Genomic DNA, 21421 nt, shown 5'->3' on the forward strand with positions numbered 1-21421 from the left:
TTCCCAAGGCACAGCAATTTGATGACCGCTTTTCAGAAACTCAAGTGTTAGAGCGAGTCGGTACAGAATAGAGTTAGCTGAAATCAGCTAGAGGAGCCAGAAGGATATCTCATAGAGTAGTGGACATCAATCCCATGACAGGCAGCTCAGAGGATCATGAGCAAAATGTAGGGGACCCATGTGGGATTTTCCCAGACCAGGGATCAAACCCATGTCCCCTGCATTGGCAGGCAGATTCTTTTTTTTTTTTTTTTTTTTTTTGCGGTATGTGGGCCTCTCATTGTTGTGGCCTCTCCCGCTGCGAAGCACAGGCTCCGGACGCGCAGGCCCAGCAGCCATGGCTCACGGGCCCAGCCGCTCCGCGGCATGTGGGATCCTCCCAGACCAGGGCACGAACCCGTGTCCCCCGCATCGGCAGGCGGACCCTCAACCACTGCGCCACCAGGGAAGCCCTGGCAGGCAGATTCTTAACCACTGTGTCACCAGGCAAGTCCTGGAATGTTATCTTTTAAGGAGTTGTCTTGTTGATTCTAGGAGAATGTTGCTCTTTATGGTTGAGCAGGTATTTCTGCCAAGGGGGGAGGTTTGGTCAATGCATAATGCAGATACACAATGCGCAGTAGGAGGGAGTGAGGAGGCCAAAGGGCAGGGAAAAATTATGTGTAAATTTTTTCTTGTCTCGCTATAAGATGAATTTTATTTCACAATACTCATGTCCTGATTTGCTTATTGATGAATGCTACAAACATTTATTGTGCACTGATTATGTGCCAGATACTGAGCAAGGCACTAGGAGTTAGTGATAAGAAAGCAAACATGTTTCTCGCCCTCATGGAACTACTGTTTAAAAGGGAGAAAGGAATAACAGAGAAGTGTAAATTGTGACAAATCTTATATAGGAAAAATGCAGGAGACTATAAAGTCAGTATTACTTTGATATCAAAACCAGACAAAGGCATCACAAGAAAAGAAACCTACAGAAAATGTCTTATAAATATGGATGCAAAGATCCTCAACAAAATACTAGCAAATTGAATCCAGCAATACATAACACGCATAACACCATGGCCGAGTGAGATTTATCCCAGGGATGCAAGATTGGTTTAATATTTAAAAATCATTAATGTAATACACCACTTCAATAGAATAAAGGGCAAAAGCCACATGATCATCTCAAGAGACATAGGAAAAGCATTTGATAAAGTTCAACACCCCTTCATGATAAGCACTCAGTAAAATAGGAATAGAAGGCAACTTCCTCAGGCTGATAAAGTCAGGAAAAATCCACAGGTGAGATTATACTTAATGGTAGAAGAATGGATGCTTTCTCCCTAAGATCAGGAACAAGACCTAGATGTTAGCTCTTGCCATTTCTATTCAACGTTGTACTGGAGGTTCTTCTAGCCGGGGCAGTTAGGCAAGAAAAAGAAATGAAAGACATTCAGAATGAAAAAGAAGAAGTAAAACAATTTCTATTTGCAGATGACATGATCTTATCAAGGAAATGCAAATTTAAGGCATAATGAGATAGCACTATATACCTACTAAAGTGGCCAAATTAAAAAGCAAAAAACAAAAAGCACATGGTGAGGTTGTGGAACAACTGGAACCCTCATTTATTGCTGGTAGTAATGGAAAATGGTATAGCCACTTGTAATAGAGTTCTCTATTAACTGAAATATATATACATATATACACATACATATGTATGTCTATATATACATACATATGTCTATATATACATATATATGTATGTACGTATATATATGTGTGTGTGTGTGTATATATATACACACACACACACACACAGGTCCTAAGATCTGCAGGGTGAGTCAGCAAGCTGGAGATCTAGGAGAGCTCATGGTAGTTCCACAGTCCAATTCCAGAGGCCTGAGAACCAGGAGAGCTGATGGTATAGTATCAGCCCAAAGGCCAGCAGGCTTGAGATCAAGGAAGAGCCCATGTTTCAGTTCTGCCTTATCCTGAAGGTTTTAGCCCAATACCCCTGCAAAGAGGGCCCTGCCTAGGATTCCCTCTAATTGGTGGCATTTATCCCAAGTCTGTCTACACTCACTGGGTATTCTCTTGTTTAATATGCCTCTCCCCTGCTGGACCATGAGCTCCGTGAGGTAAGAGTTAGGTTTATTTGTTCCCTCCTAATCCCTGGAGCCTCGCACAAGGCCCAGAGGCTCTAGAGGAAACTGGCTGAAAGGACTTCTCAATGCTTTACCAAGTGCTAAAGATTTATTTTGAAAGTTTAAGCTTTCCTCTAGTGGAAAATACAAGCCAAAATTCGAGCCTAGCTTTTATTCTTTGTTTTTGTCAATGAGAGACCCAGACTCACAGACCAGAGAAGCAGAGACCTAGCATCTCTTCTCTCCCTGCAGTGGAGTAGACATCGTGGGCTACCTGCCCACCCTGGGCCCACGTGGGGCTCCCCACAACTGCGGATGGAGGGACAGGCCTCTCCCAGTGGGACCCCTCCCAGGATCTGGGGGCTCTCCCCACCCTTCTCTGAAGTTCAGAATTTGCACTGTCTGTCTTTGTCCTTGTCTGTGCTCAGAAACCCATTCATATGGATGTGGGAACACATTCTAAAGCAGGGCAGTGGGGGCCATGCTGGGCTTCTGTCCCCCACGGGTCAAAGTCCTGAGCTGCACACTTTAGAGAGTGCTTCTGTCCTTGGGGAGCTGGTGGGCTGGTTTGGGGGCAGAGGGCCCCCAATACAGGCCGCGTTCCCTGACCCTGACTTAGGTAATGGTAGTAATGCTGAATCTGTGGTTCTGGGTAGGGGGTCTCTGGGCAGCAGCAGCAGAAATTGCCCAGATCTGGCCATTTGACTCTAAACCTGAGCCTTTGGCTAATGGCATCATAATATTACACTATATATAAAAGGAGCAGTGTTAATTTAGTTTGTCCCTTTACTAAGTGAAGTTTAGTAGTAGTTACCAGCAGTACAAAGATGAATATGACATGGTACTTGTCTTCAAAGAACCACAGCCTCTGACGCAATGTCACAAGTAGACTAGGCCTCAGAAGTTGCAAACTGGTGGTCTACAGGTATGTTTTATTTGGCTGGCACAGTGTTTAAGTTGTTAAAAATTGGTTGCCAATCTTTTTTTTTCTTAATTAACTTTTTAAAAAAATAATTAATTTATTTTTGGCTGCACTAGGTTTTCGTTGCTGCATGTGGGCTTCTCACTGCCGTGGCTTCTCTTGTTACGGGGCACGAGCTCTAAGCATGTGGGCTTCAGTAGTTGTGGCACGTGGGCTCAGTAGTTGTGGCTCAGACTTTAGAGCACAGGCTCACTAGTTGTGGTGCACAGGCTTAGTTGCTCCGCAGTATGTGGGATCCCCTGGACCAGGGCTCGAACCTGTGTGCCTACATTGGCAGGCGGATTCTTTTTTTTTTTTTTTTTTTTTTGCGGTATGTGGGCCTCTCACTGTTGTGGCCTTTCCCGTTGCGGAGCATAGGCTCCGGACGCGCAGGCCCAACGGCCATGGCTCACGGGCCCAGCCGCTCCGCGGCATGTGGGATCTTCCCAGACCGGGGCACGAACCCGTGTCCCCTGCATCGGCAGGCGGACTCTCAACCACTGCGCCACCAGGGAAGCCCGGCAGGCGGATTCTTAAACACTGCACCACCAGAGAAGACCCGGTTGCCAATCTTAATATGGGAAATTTCTTATAAAAATCTAGACTCCTGGCTTCCACTGGAAAACCAACATGGCAACATGGGGTCCATACCCATCACTTCTCACGGGACTGGCACCAGTGCCCACTTCTCTCCTTCTGTCACCTACCTGGCCATTCCGGGCACTGATTGAGACCCCTGTGCTAGGAATAGCAAGAGGGGAGCAATTAATTCTGGAAGCAGGTGAGAGAGTGGGTGAGTCCTCTCAGGTGCGGTGACTTCCCAGGTGCCATCTCAACAGCCTGCATGGGAGATGGTGGTGGCCACAGGGGCTGTGGCAGGGAGGGTGGGATGAAATGAGAGCCTTATGAGCTGGAGGATGGGCTGCACTTGGCTTTGCAGCATTCATGAACGTGAATCATGAATGAGAGCTCCAGGTCAAGTTTTCCAGCAGGAGATGAAACTGAAATAGCTGCAGGAGAGAACTCAGGTCTGAAGACCTTTGTATCAAACATGAATTATGTTACTTGAGGACTGGGGATCTTGTTGAAATGCAGATTCCAGTCCAGCAGATCTGGGGGTAGGGGAGGGACTCTGCATTTCTAACAAGCTCCTGGCCCCTGGACTGTACTTTTAGCGGCTGGGGCTTAGAACAGAGGTTGCGATCCTAGTGGGCTGTGGGCCAAATTTGGCCTGGGAAATAAGGTTTTTCTGGATTGCATAGTATTTACATTAAAAAAAAAAGTTGCTAACAGCTTAAAATCAGGCATTTTCACATAAAAGTCTGAATCTGTCTTCACCACTTATCATTCTCTATCACATCACTGAATTTTATTTTATCTTATTATTTTTCATAATTGAATCTTGCTTGTTAATTGATTTTTTACTTGTTCATTGTGCATCTCCACGAGGCTGTGAATTCCATGTGGGCAGGACCTTGTCTGCTTGTTTGCCCCTGCTTCCCTTGAGCCTAGAACAATGTCTGGCACACAGTCTATACTCTCTCTGTTTATTATTTTTCAAGTGAATTAGCACATCTGCTTTCTTGTGTGCTCACAGTGAGTGCCACTGTCCACACTTGGCCTTCTTCACTCACTTCTGTTACCTACTGAGGAAGGTGGACTCAGGATAATGCCCTTGGGAGTCCCCTAGGTTTAGGGGATCTGAGAAGGAGGAAGAGGAATGAAGGCAGGAAGGAGAACCAGAAGAGTGAAGGACCAGAAGAGAGAAGTCCCGGAGGCCAGGGGAGGAAGGACTACGGAAGGGGATGCTGGGCTGTCACTGCTGCAGCGGGCGGAGGGTGATGGGGGTGAGGGAGGGCAGGCCTCTGGAGGAAGCTACTGGCCGTTGAGAAAGCAGGAGAGGAAAGGCACTACCCCAGAGCAATTTGGTGCTATCCAGAAAGTGCGGAGGCAGTATCTCAAGATTGCAGTTGGGCTCTGGGAAGTTTTTAGGGGAGGGCAGTAAGTTTTGAGCCCCTGTGTAGACAGAGTATAAGGACCCAGTGGTGAGAAAGAGAGTGAAGATAGAAAAAAGACTGGGAATAGTGGGTGCCACCCCACCTAAGGCAGGTGGAAGGCTGCAATGGGCTGCAGATGGAGGGATTGGAAAGGAAGAATTAAAAAACCCTTTCCTTAGGATAAGGGGGAGGGGCAGGAAAAGCAAACTCCCAAGAAATGTGTGCTCCTAAAAGGTCTCCACTTAGGGGAAAACTCTAAAAACTTTCCATATAATCCATGCAAGCATAGGTTTGGAAATGTAACCAGTTTAATAAGTGATTTGTCCTTAATATCATTTCAGCTGTGAGGGATCTGAGAGACTTTAGCCCAAGGTTTTCCTTTAAGGCAGTAAGTGGAAATGTCTTCCCTGTGATAACACTGTCATGACCAGGCTCTTGTCTTTCTGTGGGACTCATCTTCCTTGTATTCTGGTAACCTCTGCTGTTGCCGGCCATCTCAGGTCTGACTAGTCATGGTCTGGCAGAGCCATTAAAGCGTGGATTCAGAAATTTGGCTGGTTTTTAATACTGGCACTGCTGGGTTAAATTGAGCATTTCTTAATTTCTTGGTGACTCCATGTCATCATCTGTAAAATGGGAATAACAATAATATTTCCTGTCTCATAGAATGGTTTTTGAAGATTGAATAAGATACTGCAGATAAAATATGCAGGGGTGTCTTGCACACAGTACTCAACAAATGTTAGCTATTATCATTGGAGGTTATAGTTGTTGATTAATAAATGTAGGTAAAACATAATTTTACATTCTAAATATTATTTGACATTCTTTGAAAATATCCTCTGTGTGTAGGTAGTGAATGAAAGAGGGGGAGAGAAAGAAAAAGCGAGAGAGTAACTGATTTTTAGTGATGAAAAGTTTGGAGCCATCTAAGCCAATATACTATTAGAACTGAAGATGCTCTTCTAAGAGGTGAAGTGACTTGCCCAAGGTAATACCAGCGGTAATGGAAGAAACAAGTCTAAATACTATGGTTTTTTGACTCTCAAGCCAGTGTCTTTTCCGCTCTACCTCACTTCCAGGTATGGCTTGTTAGTTTTTCGGAACTCATCCCAAATTATGTCCTAATTCAACTTTGTCTAAGTTCGTCCCAGTAAACAAAAAGAGCAAGAGCTGGGACGAGAAGATCAGTCCTTCCGGCCAGTAGATGGCGCCCAGGCACTGCCACCGGGGTGGGTGGAGGCTGAAGGGGCGGGGCTCGTGTGGAAACGGCGGCCACGCAAACTTTCCTTTAATTGGTCGAAGAGCCTCGGCCCACTATCCAATCAAAAGCGGCTGCTTCATCGCGTTACTGGGCCGGGCGGCCGCCCGCGGAAATTTGAAATGGCTGACGGGTTGCTGGCTGGTGGTGGGTTGGGGTCGGAGGCAATGGCGCGGGACCACGAGCGCACCGGCTGGGCTGCGGAAGAGGAGCCGGCGCCCCTCGGGAAAGGTGAGCACCCGTCGTGACGGGCCGGAGGAGCCGCCGCCTGCGACAGACCGTGTCGGCAGCGCGGGGGGCGTCGGGACTCTCCGAGGGCGCCTGGGGCGCAGGCCTTCCGGACCTTGCTGGCCTGGGTGGCGGCAGTGGCTGGGCGATGCCCCGACGTCGAAGTCAGGAGGTACCCAGGGCAACTCCCCCCGCCCAGTCTGGCCTCAGCTTCCTTGAGACTGGAGGGAACTGGGCCGGGCCGGGAATTCCTACTTTTGCTGTCTGGGTGGGCCCCCCGGGCTTTGTGCACGCGTTTGTGAGTCCAGAGTGGGCGCATTTTAAAAATTTGCATCTCAAAGGAGATCTCGTACCACACTTCCCTTTCCTGAAAGAGAAGAAACTTGAACGCTTGGCCTAGTTGGCTGCATCTAGGCCTGCACTGAGCACTGAGGGCAGGTGACATGCCCAAAGGTAGGGGAGCCAATTTGGGATGGAGTCTAAAAGTAGACCCCAGGTCTAATTCTCAGTCCTTTCTACCTCTTCATGGAGACTCCGTTTTTTCCCCCTGATATTTTAAGGTGGTTTTACTTTAACATTTTCAGTTGTATTGTGTAGTGGAAAGAGTCCTGGAGAAGTGAGAGAACATAGGTGTGACTTAACTCCTCTACCAGCCACTCTTGTGAACTGGCAACAGTCACTTGGCTTCAGTTTGCCCATCTGGAAAACAGGTAGTGGTGCTACGGAGTGGTGAAGATGAAGTGAAATAATGTGTGAAAAGAAATACTTTCAAATTGGATCTAAAGAATTGTGCTGAAGTAAGGTATATTCTTTTTAATTGTAAGACACACATAACAAAATTTACCATCTTAACCATTTTTAAGTGTACAGTTCAGTGGTATTAAACACATTCACATTGTTGTGTAGCCATCACCACCCTCTGTTACCATGGTTCTTTTCATCTTGTAAACTGAAACTCTATATCTATTGAATAATAAACCCCCAATCACCCCTCCCCCCAGCTCCTGGCAACCACCATTATACTTTGTCTTTATGATATGATTTTGACTACTCTTAAGTACCTCATATCAGTGGAATTGCACAGTATTTGTCTTTCTGTGACTGGCTTATTTCACGCAGCATAATGTTCATCCAACACTTGTCGTAATTTCCTTCCTTTTTTTTTGTTTTTTTGTTTTTGTTTTTTTGCGGTACGTGGGCCTCTCACTATTGTGGCCTCATCCGTTGCGGAGCACAGGCTCTGGACGCGCAGGCTCAGCGACCATGGCTCACGGCCCCAGCCGCTCCGCGGCATGTGGGATCTTCCCGGACCGGGGCACGAACCCGCGTCTGCTGCATCGGCAGGCGGACCCTCAACCACTGCGCTACCAGGGAAGCCCAACACTTGTTTTCTTGATAGTTTTTCTTGTTGTTTTTTGGATAATAGTCACCTAATGTGTGTGAGATGACGGTATTATTTCTTTAACAAACATTTATATCTATGTTATGTGGTGGGTACTGTTGTAAGTGATTAACATATAGTTTATTCTCTTAATTTAATTGAAGTTGGCATACTGTTTTCATCTTCCTTTAGGTACAGAGAGATTGTTACACAGCAGGTGAGGTATTGATGTCCTCTGAGGCTCAGGCGCATTGATAATCTGTAAGCAGGAAGCCCTTCAGTACACCTTGGTCATCTTGTTGCCATGTCCAAACTTGTACTGCTTGCTGCACGACAGGACAATAAATTGAGAGACGAGTTGTTGGGGCAAGGAATAGAGACTCTATTTGGAAAGCCAGCTGACTGAGAAGTTGGTGGAATAGAGTCCCAAAGAACCATCTTGCCAAAGTTAGAATTCAGGCTTCCTTTATACTAAAAGGGGAGAGGTTGTGGCTGGTTGTTGCAAACTTCTTGGTGTCAGAATCCTTTGTTCTTGCATCTGTCCAGGTAGGTCAGGTCAGGATATTCCTGTAAACCTACAAGACAAATGTTATTCTCTGTTTAGCAACTTTTTATCTCTATATGAGTGGAAAAGTGTTATACCTTTAAAGGTCAGAGCTTTGAGAAGGGGCTATCCTGTGCATTTCAGGCTATAGGCAACATTCTTGTATCAAAAGCTATAGGATACAAAGGGTAAAGTACAAGAAACAGATCCAATATGGAGTCAGATTTGTTCTTCCCTATTACAGTCTGTGGGGTCACATAATTCTGGTGGCCTGAACAGGGGCAGAGAAGTGGAAGGAGGGAGAAAAGGAAGGAGGAATATAAGAGGTAAGGGAAGAGAAAGACTGCTGCTAGTAGTTGTCTCAGATACCCTTCCTGAAACCACAGGAAAGAACTTTGCCAGTCTAGATGCTACCCTCAGCATTTATTTAGTAGTCGTTTTGTCTATTAAAAACATTGTATTGCCCAGAATTAGATATGTCACTGGCCCAATCACGCCTTGTGAAACATGATTACATACAGCCCAAACCTAATGCGATTAGCATTTTCTAATCCTTTCTTTAGACACAGGCATTGAAATTAGTCAGGAGGAACCTAGAAACTTTGGTGAAGTAAACCTTATGCATTATTAAGAATCTCTCATCCCTGTTTATTGAGGGGGCATTGACAAGCTGATATTGTAGAAATTAGAGGGAGGTTTCAATTTGTTTGAGATGGAGTATAGGAAATCAGCTCCCTATTTAATGCAGCTTTATGGAATTGTTTTGGAAAAAAATGACTGTAAGCTATGTGACCATTATAACTTGCTAGCTCTAGTAATAATCATAGCCGTGTTCTCTGAAGGAGAACTTGGGTGATTCCCACTTAATTAAAAACAACCCTCTTCTTCACAGAAGAGCAACAAAAACCTAACCCATGAAGTATTTTAAGTCCTTATTGTTTTGAAGTAGAACTTGGATTTTGAGATTTTTTTAATTTAGAAAACTGTTTTTTTTCTGACAATGATAGAGGTAAGTAAAGCATTATACCCAAATCCTTGTTTTTATTTGTTTGGAATTTCTAAGCAAGTATATGAAAATAGAAGCAGTTTATAAGCACTGGAAGTGTCTGGGATAGTTGAGCCTACCTATTTTTGTTCTCTTAGTTTTGTTTGAAGATGAAGATTCATGCAGTGATTGTAGCAATCAGGATAAACCAGGTACTAGTTTACAAAGTTTTGTGCCAGAAGGAAAAACTCATTTCCCAGAAATGTTCCAGACAAGTCACCTTTTGTTCTATGAACGATTCAGAGCTTATCAAGATTACATTTTAGGTGAGTAGGTCCTCTTTTTTGCTTCTTTTGTCTTTTAATTTATATGTATTCAGTAGATGGTCTCAGTTCCTCAGACTGCTGTTTGTTGGTTCTGAGAAAGTAGATTTGAGTAGATTTATTAACTTCTCTCCCCTTTATGCAGCCCCAATTCTTATTGCGTTTAATTTGTTTGTAGCTGACTGTAAGGCCTCTGAGGTAAAAGAATTCACAGCTGAGTTCTTAGAGAAGGTCCTTGAACCATCTGGATGGCGGGCAGTCTGGCACACTAATGTGTTCAAGGTGCTGGTTGAGGTAAATTTAATTCTGTTGTTAAGACATTTATCTCTAGCTAAAAACACTTTCCCTCAGACTGTTGTAGCACAGTGCTTATTTTTTATTAAGGTTTATGAGCTGATTGAAAATAGAATGTTTTTCACAACTAACTGTCACGGTGTATGAAGTGTCCCACAAATTTTAAAGGCAACTGAGGAGGAGCTACCAGGGAATAGAGGTGGTTTAAGCTTCAGTGTCCTTTAAAAAGGGGAAATGGATTAGAAACCTATGAAGTGAGGGTGGTATTTGAGACCGTTTAAAAAACAAAGAGGCCTAATTATAAAGTCAGTGGGGTTTGAATTGACTTTTTACCTTCTTAGTTGTAGCCCATTAAAGTAGCTCAAACCAAGCGGGCATTTTAAAACTAGCCTATTTTTTGCCTGACAAGTTTGTAGGTATGTGGTTAACCTCTTGATGTTCCATTGCAGAAAGTAAAAACAATCTTATTTTTCAACTGACTGGGCCTTTTACATTAAATTTGCACTCTAATTACAGCTGTGAATTTTTCTTAGTGTGTGTTAACCGGACCACAAACCTCCACCCCAGTTAAACTAAAATGGTAAACCAGGGAGTGTGAATGAATACAAGTTGTGGCTGCAGCCCCTTTAAAAAATGACATCACATGCTGCAGTGACTATATATGAGGCAATGGTTTGCAAGCAGCTGTTCCTCGTGGATTTTTAAATTTTGGGTTATGCTAATGTCTTTGGTTGCAGTTCAGGCCTATTAATTTGATTATGATAGTAGCTCCCTTCCCCCAAAACACCTCAATTCTCTGAAAGCAGTCAAAGTCATTGTTTTTTTTTTCATCTTTATTGGAGTATAATTGCTTTACAATGGTGTGCTAGTTTCTGCTTTATAACAAAGTGAATCAGTTATACATATACGTATGTTCCCATGTCTCTTCCCTCTTGCGTCTCCCTCCCTCCCACCCTCCCTATCCCACCCCTCTAGGTGGTCACAAAGCACCGAGCTGATCTCCCTGTGCTATGTGGCTGCTTCCCACTAGCTATCTATTTTACGTTTGGTAGTGTATATATGTCCATGCCGCTCTCTCACTTTGTCACAGCTTACCCTTCCCCCTCCCCATGTCCTCAAGTCCATTCCCTAGTAGGTCAGTGTCTTGTTTTAAAAGAGAAATGCCCCATTCCTCTGCTTACAAACCTCTAATGCACTGCATTCACCAAAGGCCTGTGTTGGCTTTATGGCTTCTCATTGTGCTAGATAACATGTAAAAGCCAAGCTCCTTCCAATGCCCTTCCTGTCCTGATCTTCTTGCCTCTCTCTCACCTCACCTCCTGCTGCCCGTACCTCATTTCCTTCCTGCGGTTCCAGCAAGAAACACTGCTTCTCTGCCAGCTGCCAAGCTTGTCTCTGCCCCAGGGCCTTTTGCATCTTTCCTGCTCTTCACACAGCTGCCTCCTTTTCATCCTTTTTATCGCAGTTCAGAAGTGACTTCCCCTACCCTCCCAGTAAAGCCAGACCACCACCCCTGCTACTTATTCTCTGTCACTTACTTGTTGCCATCTTGTTTGTTTATTTGTCCTCTCAATTACGATGTCAGCTCCATGTGGGTACAAGCCAGGCCTGTCTTGTTTATCCTTTATGTTATGGAAGAAGGCTCCCCACTCCCATTTCATGGTTTAAAAAAATCAGGCTGTAAGTAGTGTTTTAGATGTATCTTAATTTTGATTTGCTTATGTTAAGTCGCATTATTTTAAATTTCAGGTCACAGATGTGGACTTCGTAGCCTTGAAGGCAGTGGTGAGGCTTGCTGACCCGTACCTCTGTGAATCTCAAGTCAGCACTTTTACTTTGGAGTGTATGAAAGAGCTCCTTGATTTGAAGGAACACCAGTTGCCCCTGCAGGAGTTGTGGGTGGTATTTGATGATTCAGGAGTGTTTGACCAGACAGCACTTGCAATTGAGCACATCAGGTAGGAAAAGAGGTTGAGAGAAGTAACCTTGTGGCCAAAAACTTTGGATGAAATGCAGTAATTCTGGTCTGTAGATTTAAAACTCAAACTGTAAACTTGGTCACTGCAATATTTTAAAATATCCAAAGACAGTGGACACTTTTTAAAATTAAAAAAATGTTTTCAATGTTTAAAATTTTCATTTTGAGGTAATTTCAGACTTACAGAAAAGTTGAGAAAAGTAGTACTAGGGATTCCTGTATAGCCTTCTCTCAGTGTCCCCAAATGTTAACAAAAGACATGGAATTTTTAAATTTGGTTTGTATATATTTAGAAACTGTCTTAAAAGTTCTGGATGCTAAGGCTATAGTTGATGTACTTGAACATAAGAGGAAAGGAAAGAAGGTAAAGAAGGTGGTATACCATCACTTGTGCACTGATAAGCCTGACATACAGTGTTTTCAAGGATATGTCTGGCCAAAGAAGGTGTTTTGTCAGGCCACTTCCAGGATCCTTAGGGGGTATGTGCATGCCTTTCAACCTTTTTTGGCTTAGTCGGTTTCCACTTGCACAGGTGCATGCCTTGTCCCTTAAGTGAGAAGGAAAGCCCATACCTGCATTAATAGGTATGCTTTTTTTTGTTTTTCAGATAACTTTTTTGTCGGATAGTTCCTGATACAGATAGTTCTTTTGAATCTTCTTTTTTTTTTTTAATTTTTTTTTTAATTTTTATTATTAATTAATTAATTAATTATTTGTGCTGTGTTGGGTCTTCGTTTCTGTGCGAGGGCTTTCTCTAGTTGCGGCAAGTGGGGGCCACTCCTCATCACGGTGCGCGGGCCTCTCACTATCGCGGCCTCTCGTTGCGGAGCACAGGCTCCAGACGCGCAGGCTCAGTAATTGTGGCTCACGGGGCTAGTTGCTCCGCGGCATGTGGGATCTTCCCAGACCAGGGCTCGAACCCGTGTCTCCTGCATTGGCAGGCAGTTTCTCAACCACTGCGCCACCAGGGAAGCCCTGAATCTTCTTTTTATAAGTATATTTACTAAGTATATTTACTAAGGAAGGCTTATATTTGGCTATTTAAAAATGGACTTAGGGGCTTCCCTGGTGGCACAGTGGTTGAGAGTCCGCCTGCTGATGCAGGGGACACGGGTTCGTGCCCCGGTCCGGGAGGATCCCACATGCCGCGGAGCGGCTAGGCCCGTGAGCCATGGCCGCTGAGCCTGCGCGTCCGGAGCCTGTGCTCCGCAACGGGAGAGGCCACAACAGTGAGAGGCCCATGTACCGCAAAAAAAAAAAAAAAAAATGGACTTATATTCCTCCATGAACTGGAAGACTGGATAATATAAAGGTCATGTTAATAATGTTGCTTGGTGTTCTGTAGTTCAAAAAGTATTTTCCAGTTTCTATACCGTTAGTGAGTTAACCTGGTTTTGCTGAGCTTAATTTGATACTTTACAAAGAAGCAGGGTGTCTTGGGCCCTGCTTCTGACATTTCATAGAAAATTTCTAATTGTATGCAAGGACATTGGACTTGCATATGATGCGAGGACTGTAGGTATTCAATATTAGGCCAAACAATATAAATCTAAAGAACTGGCTTATGTCTAGAACCAAAATAACTCTTATGTTTCTCTCACTTAAAAAATCTGTCAGTTGAGGCATATGAAGGTAAAGGGATAATTGACGAGTTTAGGAAATTAGGAATCAGGGAGCTAATCTCTTATGGGTATAGAAGTTGATAGAAAGACAAGTATCTGGAATTAGTAATAGTATTATTTGAAGGCGAGCCTGGCTAAATTATTCTTTATTTTGAGGTGAGGGCTCAGATTCTGGTCAGTGTCCAGAAAAGGTCAAATTATGAGGGTTTTCATTTGTTCATTTTATTCAGTAAGTATTTCAGTGCCAGGTCCTGAGTTGAGGGTGAGATTTGACTGGTGCACAAAACAGAAACAATCACCATCACCAGGGAGATGTCAGTCTAAAGGTGGGAGATGAACCTTGATGAAATAATCACATAAAGTTATGTGTACGATTGGAAACTGCAGTGAGTGCTGTGAGGGATTACAGAGTGTTCTAAGACTAGGTCAGGTTGCTGTAATATGGTTATTTCCTGAGGAAATGATATTTGAACTTGGGTCTAAAGGGTTGGCTAGGTGAAAGTGGTTGTGGCAGTTTAGGGGAGGGAACAGGTTCAGGAACTCAGTGAGTTTAAGGAGCCAGAGGGCCAATGTGGTTAGAACATAGACAGTAATGGAAGAGACTTAGGAAACTAGCTTAGAGGTTGTCAGGGGTCAGAAGATGCAGGGATTTGTCAGCCAATGAACGATTTTTGTCTTTAAGAGCAGTGGGAAACCACTGAAGGGTTTTCAATCAAGGATGAATATGATCAGCTTTGTGTTTTAAAAGGTTTGTTCTGGCTGCTGTGTAGAAAGTAAATGGAGCGGGAAGGGGTAGAGAGATCAGTTAAGAGATAGAGTGGACTAGGGTGCAGATATGGAGAGTACAGATTAGGCTTATGGAGAAAGTAGGATGGCTAAGACTTGGTGGTAGAGTGGATATGGGAGAAGTCAAGGCTAACTCCCAATTTTCTGTCTTGAGAGAATAAACACTGGAGGAGGTGCAGATGTGAATGAAATGTGAATGCCTCATACTGAACTGGTGAGGACATTTGAGCTGGGTCATGAAGTGTAAATATAAGCTTACCAGGTGGAAAAGGTGGAAGGCAGCCTGACCAGCATGTCACAGCAGTTTTGAAAGAGCTTGTGAAATTGGTAGTTTGCACACAGGGTCTCTGAAGCAAGAGAGGTGCTCTAGAGGGGGGACTGTGAGTCCATGTAATATCACCAAGCTCAGGAATTTGGGCTTTGTTCTGAGGACAGCAAGGAGCCAGCAGAGTTTTTTGGTTGAGTAAAGGCATGCTCAGGTTTGTTTTATTATTATTTTTTGTTTGTTTGTTTTTAAGAGATGGACTCTAGAGGGTGAAGAGAATGACAGTCTAATCTATAAGAATTAAGAGATGGCTTCATTTTCACTGCTCCTTCCTTTTCAACTTTTTGAGTTATATCGTCTGTACTTCCTGGCATTCCACTAATGCTTCTACTCCTACAGTACCATTGAAATTGTGCTTAAGGTCACTCATATTCTCGTATCCAGTCGTCACTCCTCTGATCTCATCTTACCTTGACCTCTTGGTCACATTCTAATTATTTGATCATTCCCATCTTCTTAACATACTCTATTCTATTCCCAGTTTCTGGGACACCACTTTATGATAGTGTGTCACGGGCTTGCTTTCTTAGTCATCTTGGCCAGCTCTTTCCTCTCATGCTCAAACTTTAGAATGTTGAAGTTACCCAGGGCTCAGGCCTAGGCTATCTACACGTCTCTCTCTCTAATCAGCTTTGAAAGCACATTAGAATCTCCTGGAAATTTTCTTTATAGGAGTATTCCAACTACTACATGAAGAAGGAATGATAAGATGAGAATATCAGTATTTTGCAACCCATAATAAAATAGAGGTTTCAGGCAATGATCACCAATGGCTGCTACAGCCATTGGTGAAAACCTGATGGGGAACTTTGTGGCAGATAAATCAGGCTGACAAGATCTGAATCCATTGATCATTCTTAAGCTCATCATCAAAAGAGATGACCAGGTATCATGTGCTTCGTGATGAAGCTACATTATACCACCCTTGAAGTATTCTTGCCAAAAAGTCTTTCCTAAAGACGATCAAGTCTCTAGTCCTTACTATCAGTTTACTAGAAATAAAGGAAACAGAAGGACATCTTAAATGACCCCATGGGGATGCAATCAGTAAAATTCAGGGTGTGGGAAACTATTAAATAAATTGCAAGGTGAAAAAGAGGGATGGATAATCTATAGAGTAAAAGTGATTTAATTGAAGTCAATGACTGACCCTTGTTTGGACCCTGATGAGCAAGCCAACTGTAAAACAACAACAGCAACAACAAAAGAGATAATTAGGGAGAACTGAACACTGACTGGATACTTGGTTATTAAGGAATTAAAACTTTTTTTGTATAAAGATTTATTTTAGAGGCACATACTAAAAATTTATGAGTGATATGATATGTCAGAAATTTGCTTTAAAATGATCCAGTGTCAGGATGGTGGGGGTAGGAGAGCAGAGAAGTAAGTGGGTGGATTAGAGGTGAAATAAGATTGCCTGTGAGTTGATAATTGTTGAAGCTGGTGATGGATACATGGTATTCATGTTTTCATGTTTGCTCTTGTATATGTTTGAAATTTTCCATGATGAAAAATTTGTTAAATCACTTTGGGGAGCTTTAAAAAAAATATGGATCCTGCACCCTCCCTCCCCCATCCCCCACCCAAGAGATTCTGGTTTATTGGTCTGGAATAGGGTTGAAAATCAATTTTTAAAAGCTTCCCAGGGGACTCTAATGGGCAGCCAGGATTGAGAACTACTGCTTTATTTTATGTCCCCGGATGATCTCATCTATTGCTCTAATGCCATCAATATGCTGAAACTTCCAGATTTATGTTTCTAGCCCTGACCTTTTCCTTGAGCTCTGGTCTGGTATATTTATCTGCACTCTTGACATCATCCATTTGGAGTTCAAATAGGCATCTCAACCTGAACATGGTGAAAACAGAACTCTTTATTTTCAACCCTAAACTTGTTTCTCTCCCAGCCTTTTCTATCTTAACAAATGGCACTACTTTCCACCAAGTTACAGATGGTCAATAAATAGTTCTTCTGATAAAAAGAAGGTCCTAATAGAATCAATTTTGTAGAAAACTTCTTTAGCCAATCCAAAGAAGTTCATGTGTGACTCATGACTATCAAATCTAGCAAATATTCAATCTTCTCTACCATACTTGATAGACTTGTTTTGATTTACTCTTATTCCTCCAAAACCCTAACATTTTAAGCCAGTGATTGAATTTGAGTGATACTAATTTCCTTTTCAGGTTTTTCTATCAGAACATTTGGAGGAGTTGGGATGAAGAAGAAGAGGATGAGTATGATTATTTTGTTAGATGTGTTGAACCTCGATTGAGATTGTAAGTATTTATTAGTGGCCTTGTACATGTTGGAAAAAATAGCTATTTGTGATTTAATTTCACCTGTGTTTTGTATATACTGTATATATACTCCAGGGGCCTACAGATAGAAACAGACTCATATACAAATAGTATAACCCACTGACAAGTTATTAAATAAAAATTGTACAGGTGCAGAGAAACCTACTTTTAGTGTTTATAAACCTACTTGTAGTGTTTTTAGAATCTAAAAGCAGAGAATTCAAGAACATGTTAATTAATAGCTCACTCTTGTAAATTTAAATAAAACTTAATTGAGCTAATATGTTAAAAAGAAACAACCCACTACTAAACTCAATAAAAACAATTGAAGAACAGTGAAATTAATTGAATTATAGAAGACTTTTTTTTTTGGAGTACTTTTAAATACATGGCTTTACTCTTAAGTTCTTACAGTAAAACATAGTAGGCTAAACAGACTTACCTCAGGATGTTTTGTCAAGTTCTTTTCCTTAAATCTTATTTGATAAATAGATGAAAATACTAAATATTTAATATTGATGGTGAATAAAAATTTCCAAAATACCTAAATACATTCTACTGACTTATCATATTTTGGTAGGGAAAAACCCTTCCATTATAAAAATACCCCAAATTAACCATGCAACCCAAATTGTTGTCCTGCACTAACTTTGTTAACTGTGGCTTCCACTAGATGGTGCTAGAAGACCAAGTAACTTTTTGGTACTTGTGCATGGTAATTTAATACGCAGTGCTGCAATAAGAATAAAATTAGACCTTGCAGGCCAAAAAAAAAGAAAAAAAAATTGTAGAAGGTAATTTTTTTCCCTGTGTGAAAGATGATTTGGTTACATAAGATAAGGCAGTAACCCTTTACATTTCTGTATAACCAATTTGATTTAGTAAGTTTCTCTTCATTTAAACAGTAAATCATAAGTAAAAAATATGTGAGAAGTCTGGTTAAGGTTGGTTCTACCTGGTTTAGAATTATGTATGTCTGATTTCAGCTTTTCATAAATTGGCTGTGATTTCTATTTAGCCTTTCCAATTTTTCCATTATGCATTTCTTGTTTTCTCATAATGTATTCAGTAAAATGCCAGAATTTCAATAAGCTTGCATATTTTCTAGTTTTGATATACTTGCTTTTAAAGAGCAATGACTGGTTTTGATTGAAGGGAAATGTAATGGTGGATGAATATCATGTATCTGGCAAATTTGATCTTTACTTGGAAAATAACCGTATTCCGATTTGACAGTCTTACACGTTGGAACAACAAGACGGGATTTACATACATATCTTATACATCACTGGCAGATGGGAAAGCATAAGCGAGGAACTGTTTTCCGTTATGGAGAAGAAACTATGGTACTTGATGGGGAAACTGGAATGTTATCAAATATAGGCAGACTCTTTAAAAGGTCCCTAGGCTAAGACAGGTGTAGAGCTATTCACAGGCAAGAGTTAAAGGGAATCAAACCATATTGTCTTGAGTTTGCACTGTGAAGTAAATATTTTTCCTTTCTAATTCAAAACACTCTGCTTCAGAGCTTTTGGGCCTGAGACACAGATGTTGGTTCATTACTTTCAGACTGTGAAGTATCACTATAATGAGAAGAAATAAGCTGATTGGCATGGATATTGGAAATGCTAAGAAACTAATTTTAAAATTTGAGTCTTAATCTTTGTAACTTAGTAGATCTGATCAAGCAGTCAGTGGTTGGGTCCCCAATTTCTTGTTTGCAAAGTGGATTTCTAGAATACCTTTAAATGAGTATGGATTAACCAAAGCAGACAAAATCCTTGCTTTTCAAGCTTCACCTAATTCATTTACTTGAAAAGTGGAAAAAATATTTTCTATTCATCTTAAATACTATTTAAATGTTCACTGTAACTTGATGTAAATTTGTTTAGGATATGGTTCTGTTTTTTTGTACCTGTATCTTATTTAGAGCGTGACGAAGTTAAGAAGACATTATCTAAGGCAATCGTACTCAACATTGGCTGCACATTAGAATCCCCAGGGAACTTTAAAAAAATACCCCTCTACTTTTAGAGACTAATTTAATTGGTCTGGATGGGGACCTGATCATCTGTATTTTTTAAAAGTTCCCCAGTGATTCTAATAAGCAGCCAAGGTTAAGAAGCTCTGGCCTAAGTCAGTATGCTTTTAACTGAGAAATAAAGCAATTATTTTAAAACGACAGGTAATGACAATAATATTGCAGTTTACTTTCAAATCCATTAATTTCATATCCATTAACTTGATTGTACATTCATAAATTATTATATCTAGAAGTACTTTTTGTTCTGTCTATATATTTGAGAAGGTTTATAAATTAATAATAAACTTTAAGTGCCAACACAGTTGTCCAATACAAGGTTATTTTGTTTTAATCACTCTCTAGTTTAGTAATAACAGCTTTATTTTTTTCTCAGAATCTCAAAGGCTTATGTTTTTGAAATACTCTAATAATCTTCCTGAGGGAATATTCAGCAAATTCTGCTCCGTAGTGCTTTATTTATTTATTTAATATTTTATTTATTTATTTGGCTGCACTGGGTCTTAGTTGCGGCACGTGGGATCTTTAGTTGCAGCATGCGAACTCATAGTTGCGGCATGTGGGGTCTAGTTCCCTGACCAGGGATCAAACCCGGGCCCCCTGCGTTGGGAGTGCGGAGTCTTAACCACTGGACCACCAGGGAAGTCCCCTCCATAGTGCTTTAAATACAGGGAAGGGGGACTTCCCTGGTAGTCCAGTGGTTAAGAATCTGCCTTTCAATGCAGGGGACGTGGGTTCAATCCCTGGTCGGGGAACTAAGATCCCACATGCCGTGGGACAACTAAGCCAGTGCGCCACAACTACCACGCCCATGCTCCACAGCTGGAGAGCCCGTGTGCCACAACTACTGAGCCCGCGCGCTCTGGAGCCCGTGCGCCACAACTAGAGAGCCCATGTGCTGCAACTACTGAGCGCGTGCACTCTAGAGCCCCTGCGCCACAACTAGAGAGAAGCCTGCGCACCGCAACGAAAGGCCCATGCACTGCAACGAAAGATCCCACATACCGCAATGAAGATCCCGTGTGCCTCAACTAAGACCTGATGCAGCCAAATAAATTAAAAAAAAAAACTAAACTAAATTAAAAATGAATAAATAAATATAGGGAAGGACTAGATGATTTGAATCATTTAAAATTTTTGATCCTATAAATGTGGTAATCTTAAACATTGTTATGAAACTACTTGAGATACTATCCTCACCACCCCTACCTCCAGGTTGCCCTCTGCCACCCACTTATTAAGATTTTGAATCTAATATATGAGAAAATAATTTCTTGTTAAGTAATGATTACAAATTGTGCAGCATGAACTCTCAGTGTTTCAAAAACACAAATGCTTGGATCTAAGGGGAAAAAAAATAGCAACTCCTCAAAAGAGAAAAGTTAGTGACCTTAATGAAGTGGTCCTTAAAGCTTTCAATAGCTTTCACCTACTCAGTAAGACTTAACATGTTCCTGAGTTACATACTATGAAACACTTTTCTTATGGGGTCTTTGAGGACTAAATGGGTGTCTTAATGATGGGAAAATGTGTCTGAAAAGCAGTGGGTTTCAATTTGCTTTTAAACTTTCAGGCATTATGACATTCTTGAAGACCGAGTTCCTTCAGGACTTATTGCTGACTATCAGAATCTGTTGACTCAGTGTGAGGAGAGTTACAGGAAATTTTTAAATCTGAGAAGCAGTTTGTCAAATTGTAACTCTGATTCTGAGCAGGAAAACATCTCCATGGTGGAAGGGTTAAAATTGTATTCAGAGATTGAACAGTTGAAACAAAAGCTAAAACTCATTGAGAATCCTTTGTTGAGGTATGTGTATCTTTGTTCTTCCCAACTAGTTGGCATCTTTTCTAACCAGCTGTCTTACTGAGAACTGACAGGTCTGTTTGGTTTCTTTAAGATATGTGTTTGGTTATCAGAAGAATTCTAATATACAAGCAAAAGGCATCCGTCTAAATGGCCAGAAGGTCACCCATGTGGTCTCCTCCACCATGATGACTGGTCTGCTGCAGTCCCTGCTCAGGGATAAGCTTTGTCCAGAGCCTTGTAAGGAAGAAATAGAAATTCAGGTAAAAGGAGAGTTTCTTGCTCCAGGTGGCTTTTTTTCCTTCAGATTCACCCCAGCCTTTCCTGAATTCTACAAAAAGTTTTTAGGAATTTCCCAGAGCTGGTTGTCTGTGAAATGGAAAGCAGTGAGAGCACTGCCTTTCTGCAGTATTAGTCACTTATCAACCATGCACTGAGCTCAGTGCAGTAG

General features: G+C 41.9%; 1 protein-coding gene across 1 annotated transcript in view; it reads left to right on the plus strand.

Moving 5' to 3' along the window:
- Positions 1–6445: 6445 nt before the first annotated feature.
- Positions 6446–21421, plus strand: part of SHCBP1 (SHC binding and spindle associated 1) — a 38864-nt gene continuing 23888 nt past the window's right edge. Inside the window, exons 1-7 of the mRNA XM_081217275.1 lie at positions 6446–6585; positions 9651–9818; positions 9994–10109; positions 11859–12067; positions 17012–17104; positions 20740–20973; positions 21065–21233. Of these exons, the coding sequence (XP_081073401.1) occupies positions 6477–6585; positions 9651–9818; positions 9994–10109; positions 11859–12067; positions 17012–17104; positions 20740–20973; positions 21065–21233 (1098 nt within the window). The 5' untranslated portion in view covers positions 6446–6476. The remainder of the gene's footprint in view (positions 6586–9650; positions 9819–9993; positions 10110–11858; positions 12068–17011; positions 17105–20739; positions 20974–21064; positions 21234–21421) is intronic.

The sequence above is a fragment of the Mesoplodon bidens genome, assembly GCF_964165515.1.
Source record: "Mesoplodon bidens genome assembly, chromosome: 18".
In the NCBI taxonomy this organism is placed as follows: domain Eukaryota; kingdom Metazoa; phylum Chordata; class Mammalia; order Artiodactyla; family Ziphiidae; genus Mesoplodon; species Mesoplodon bidens.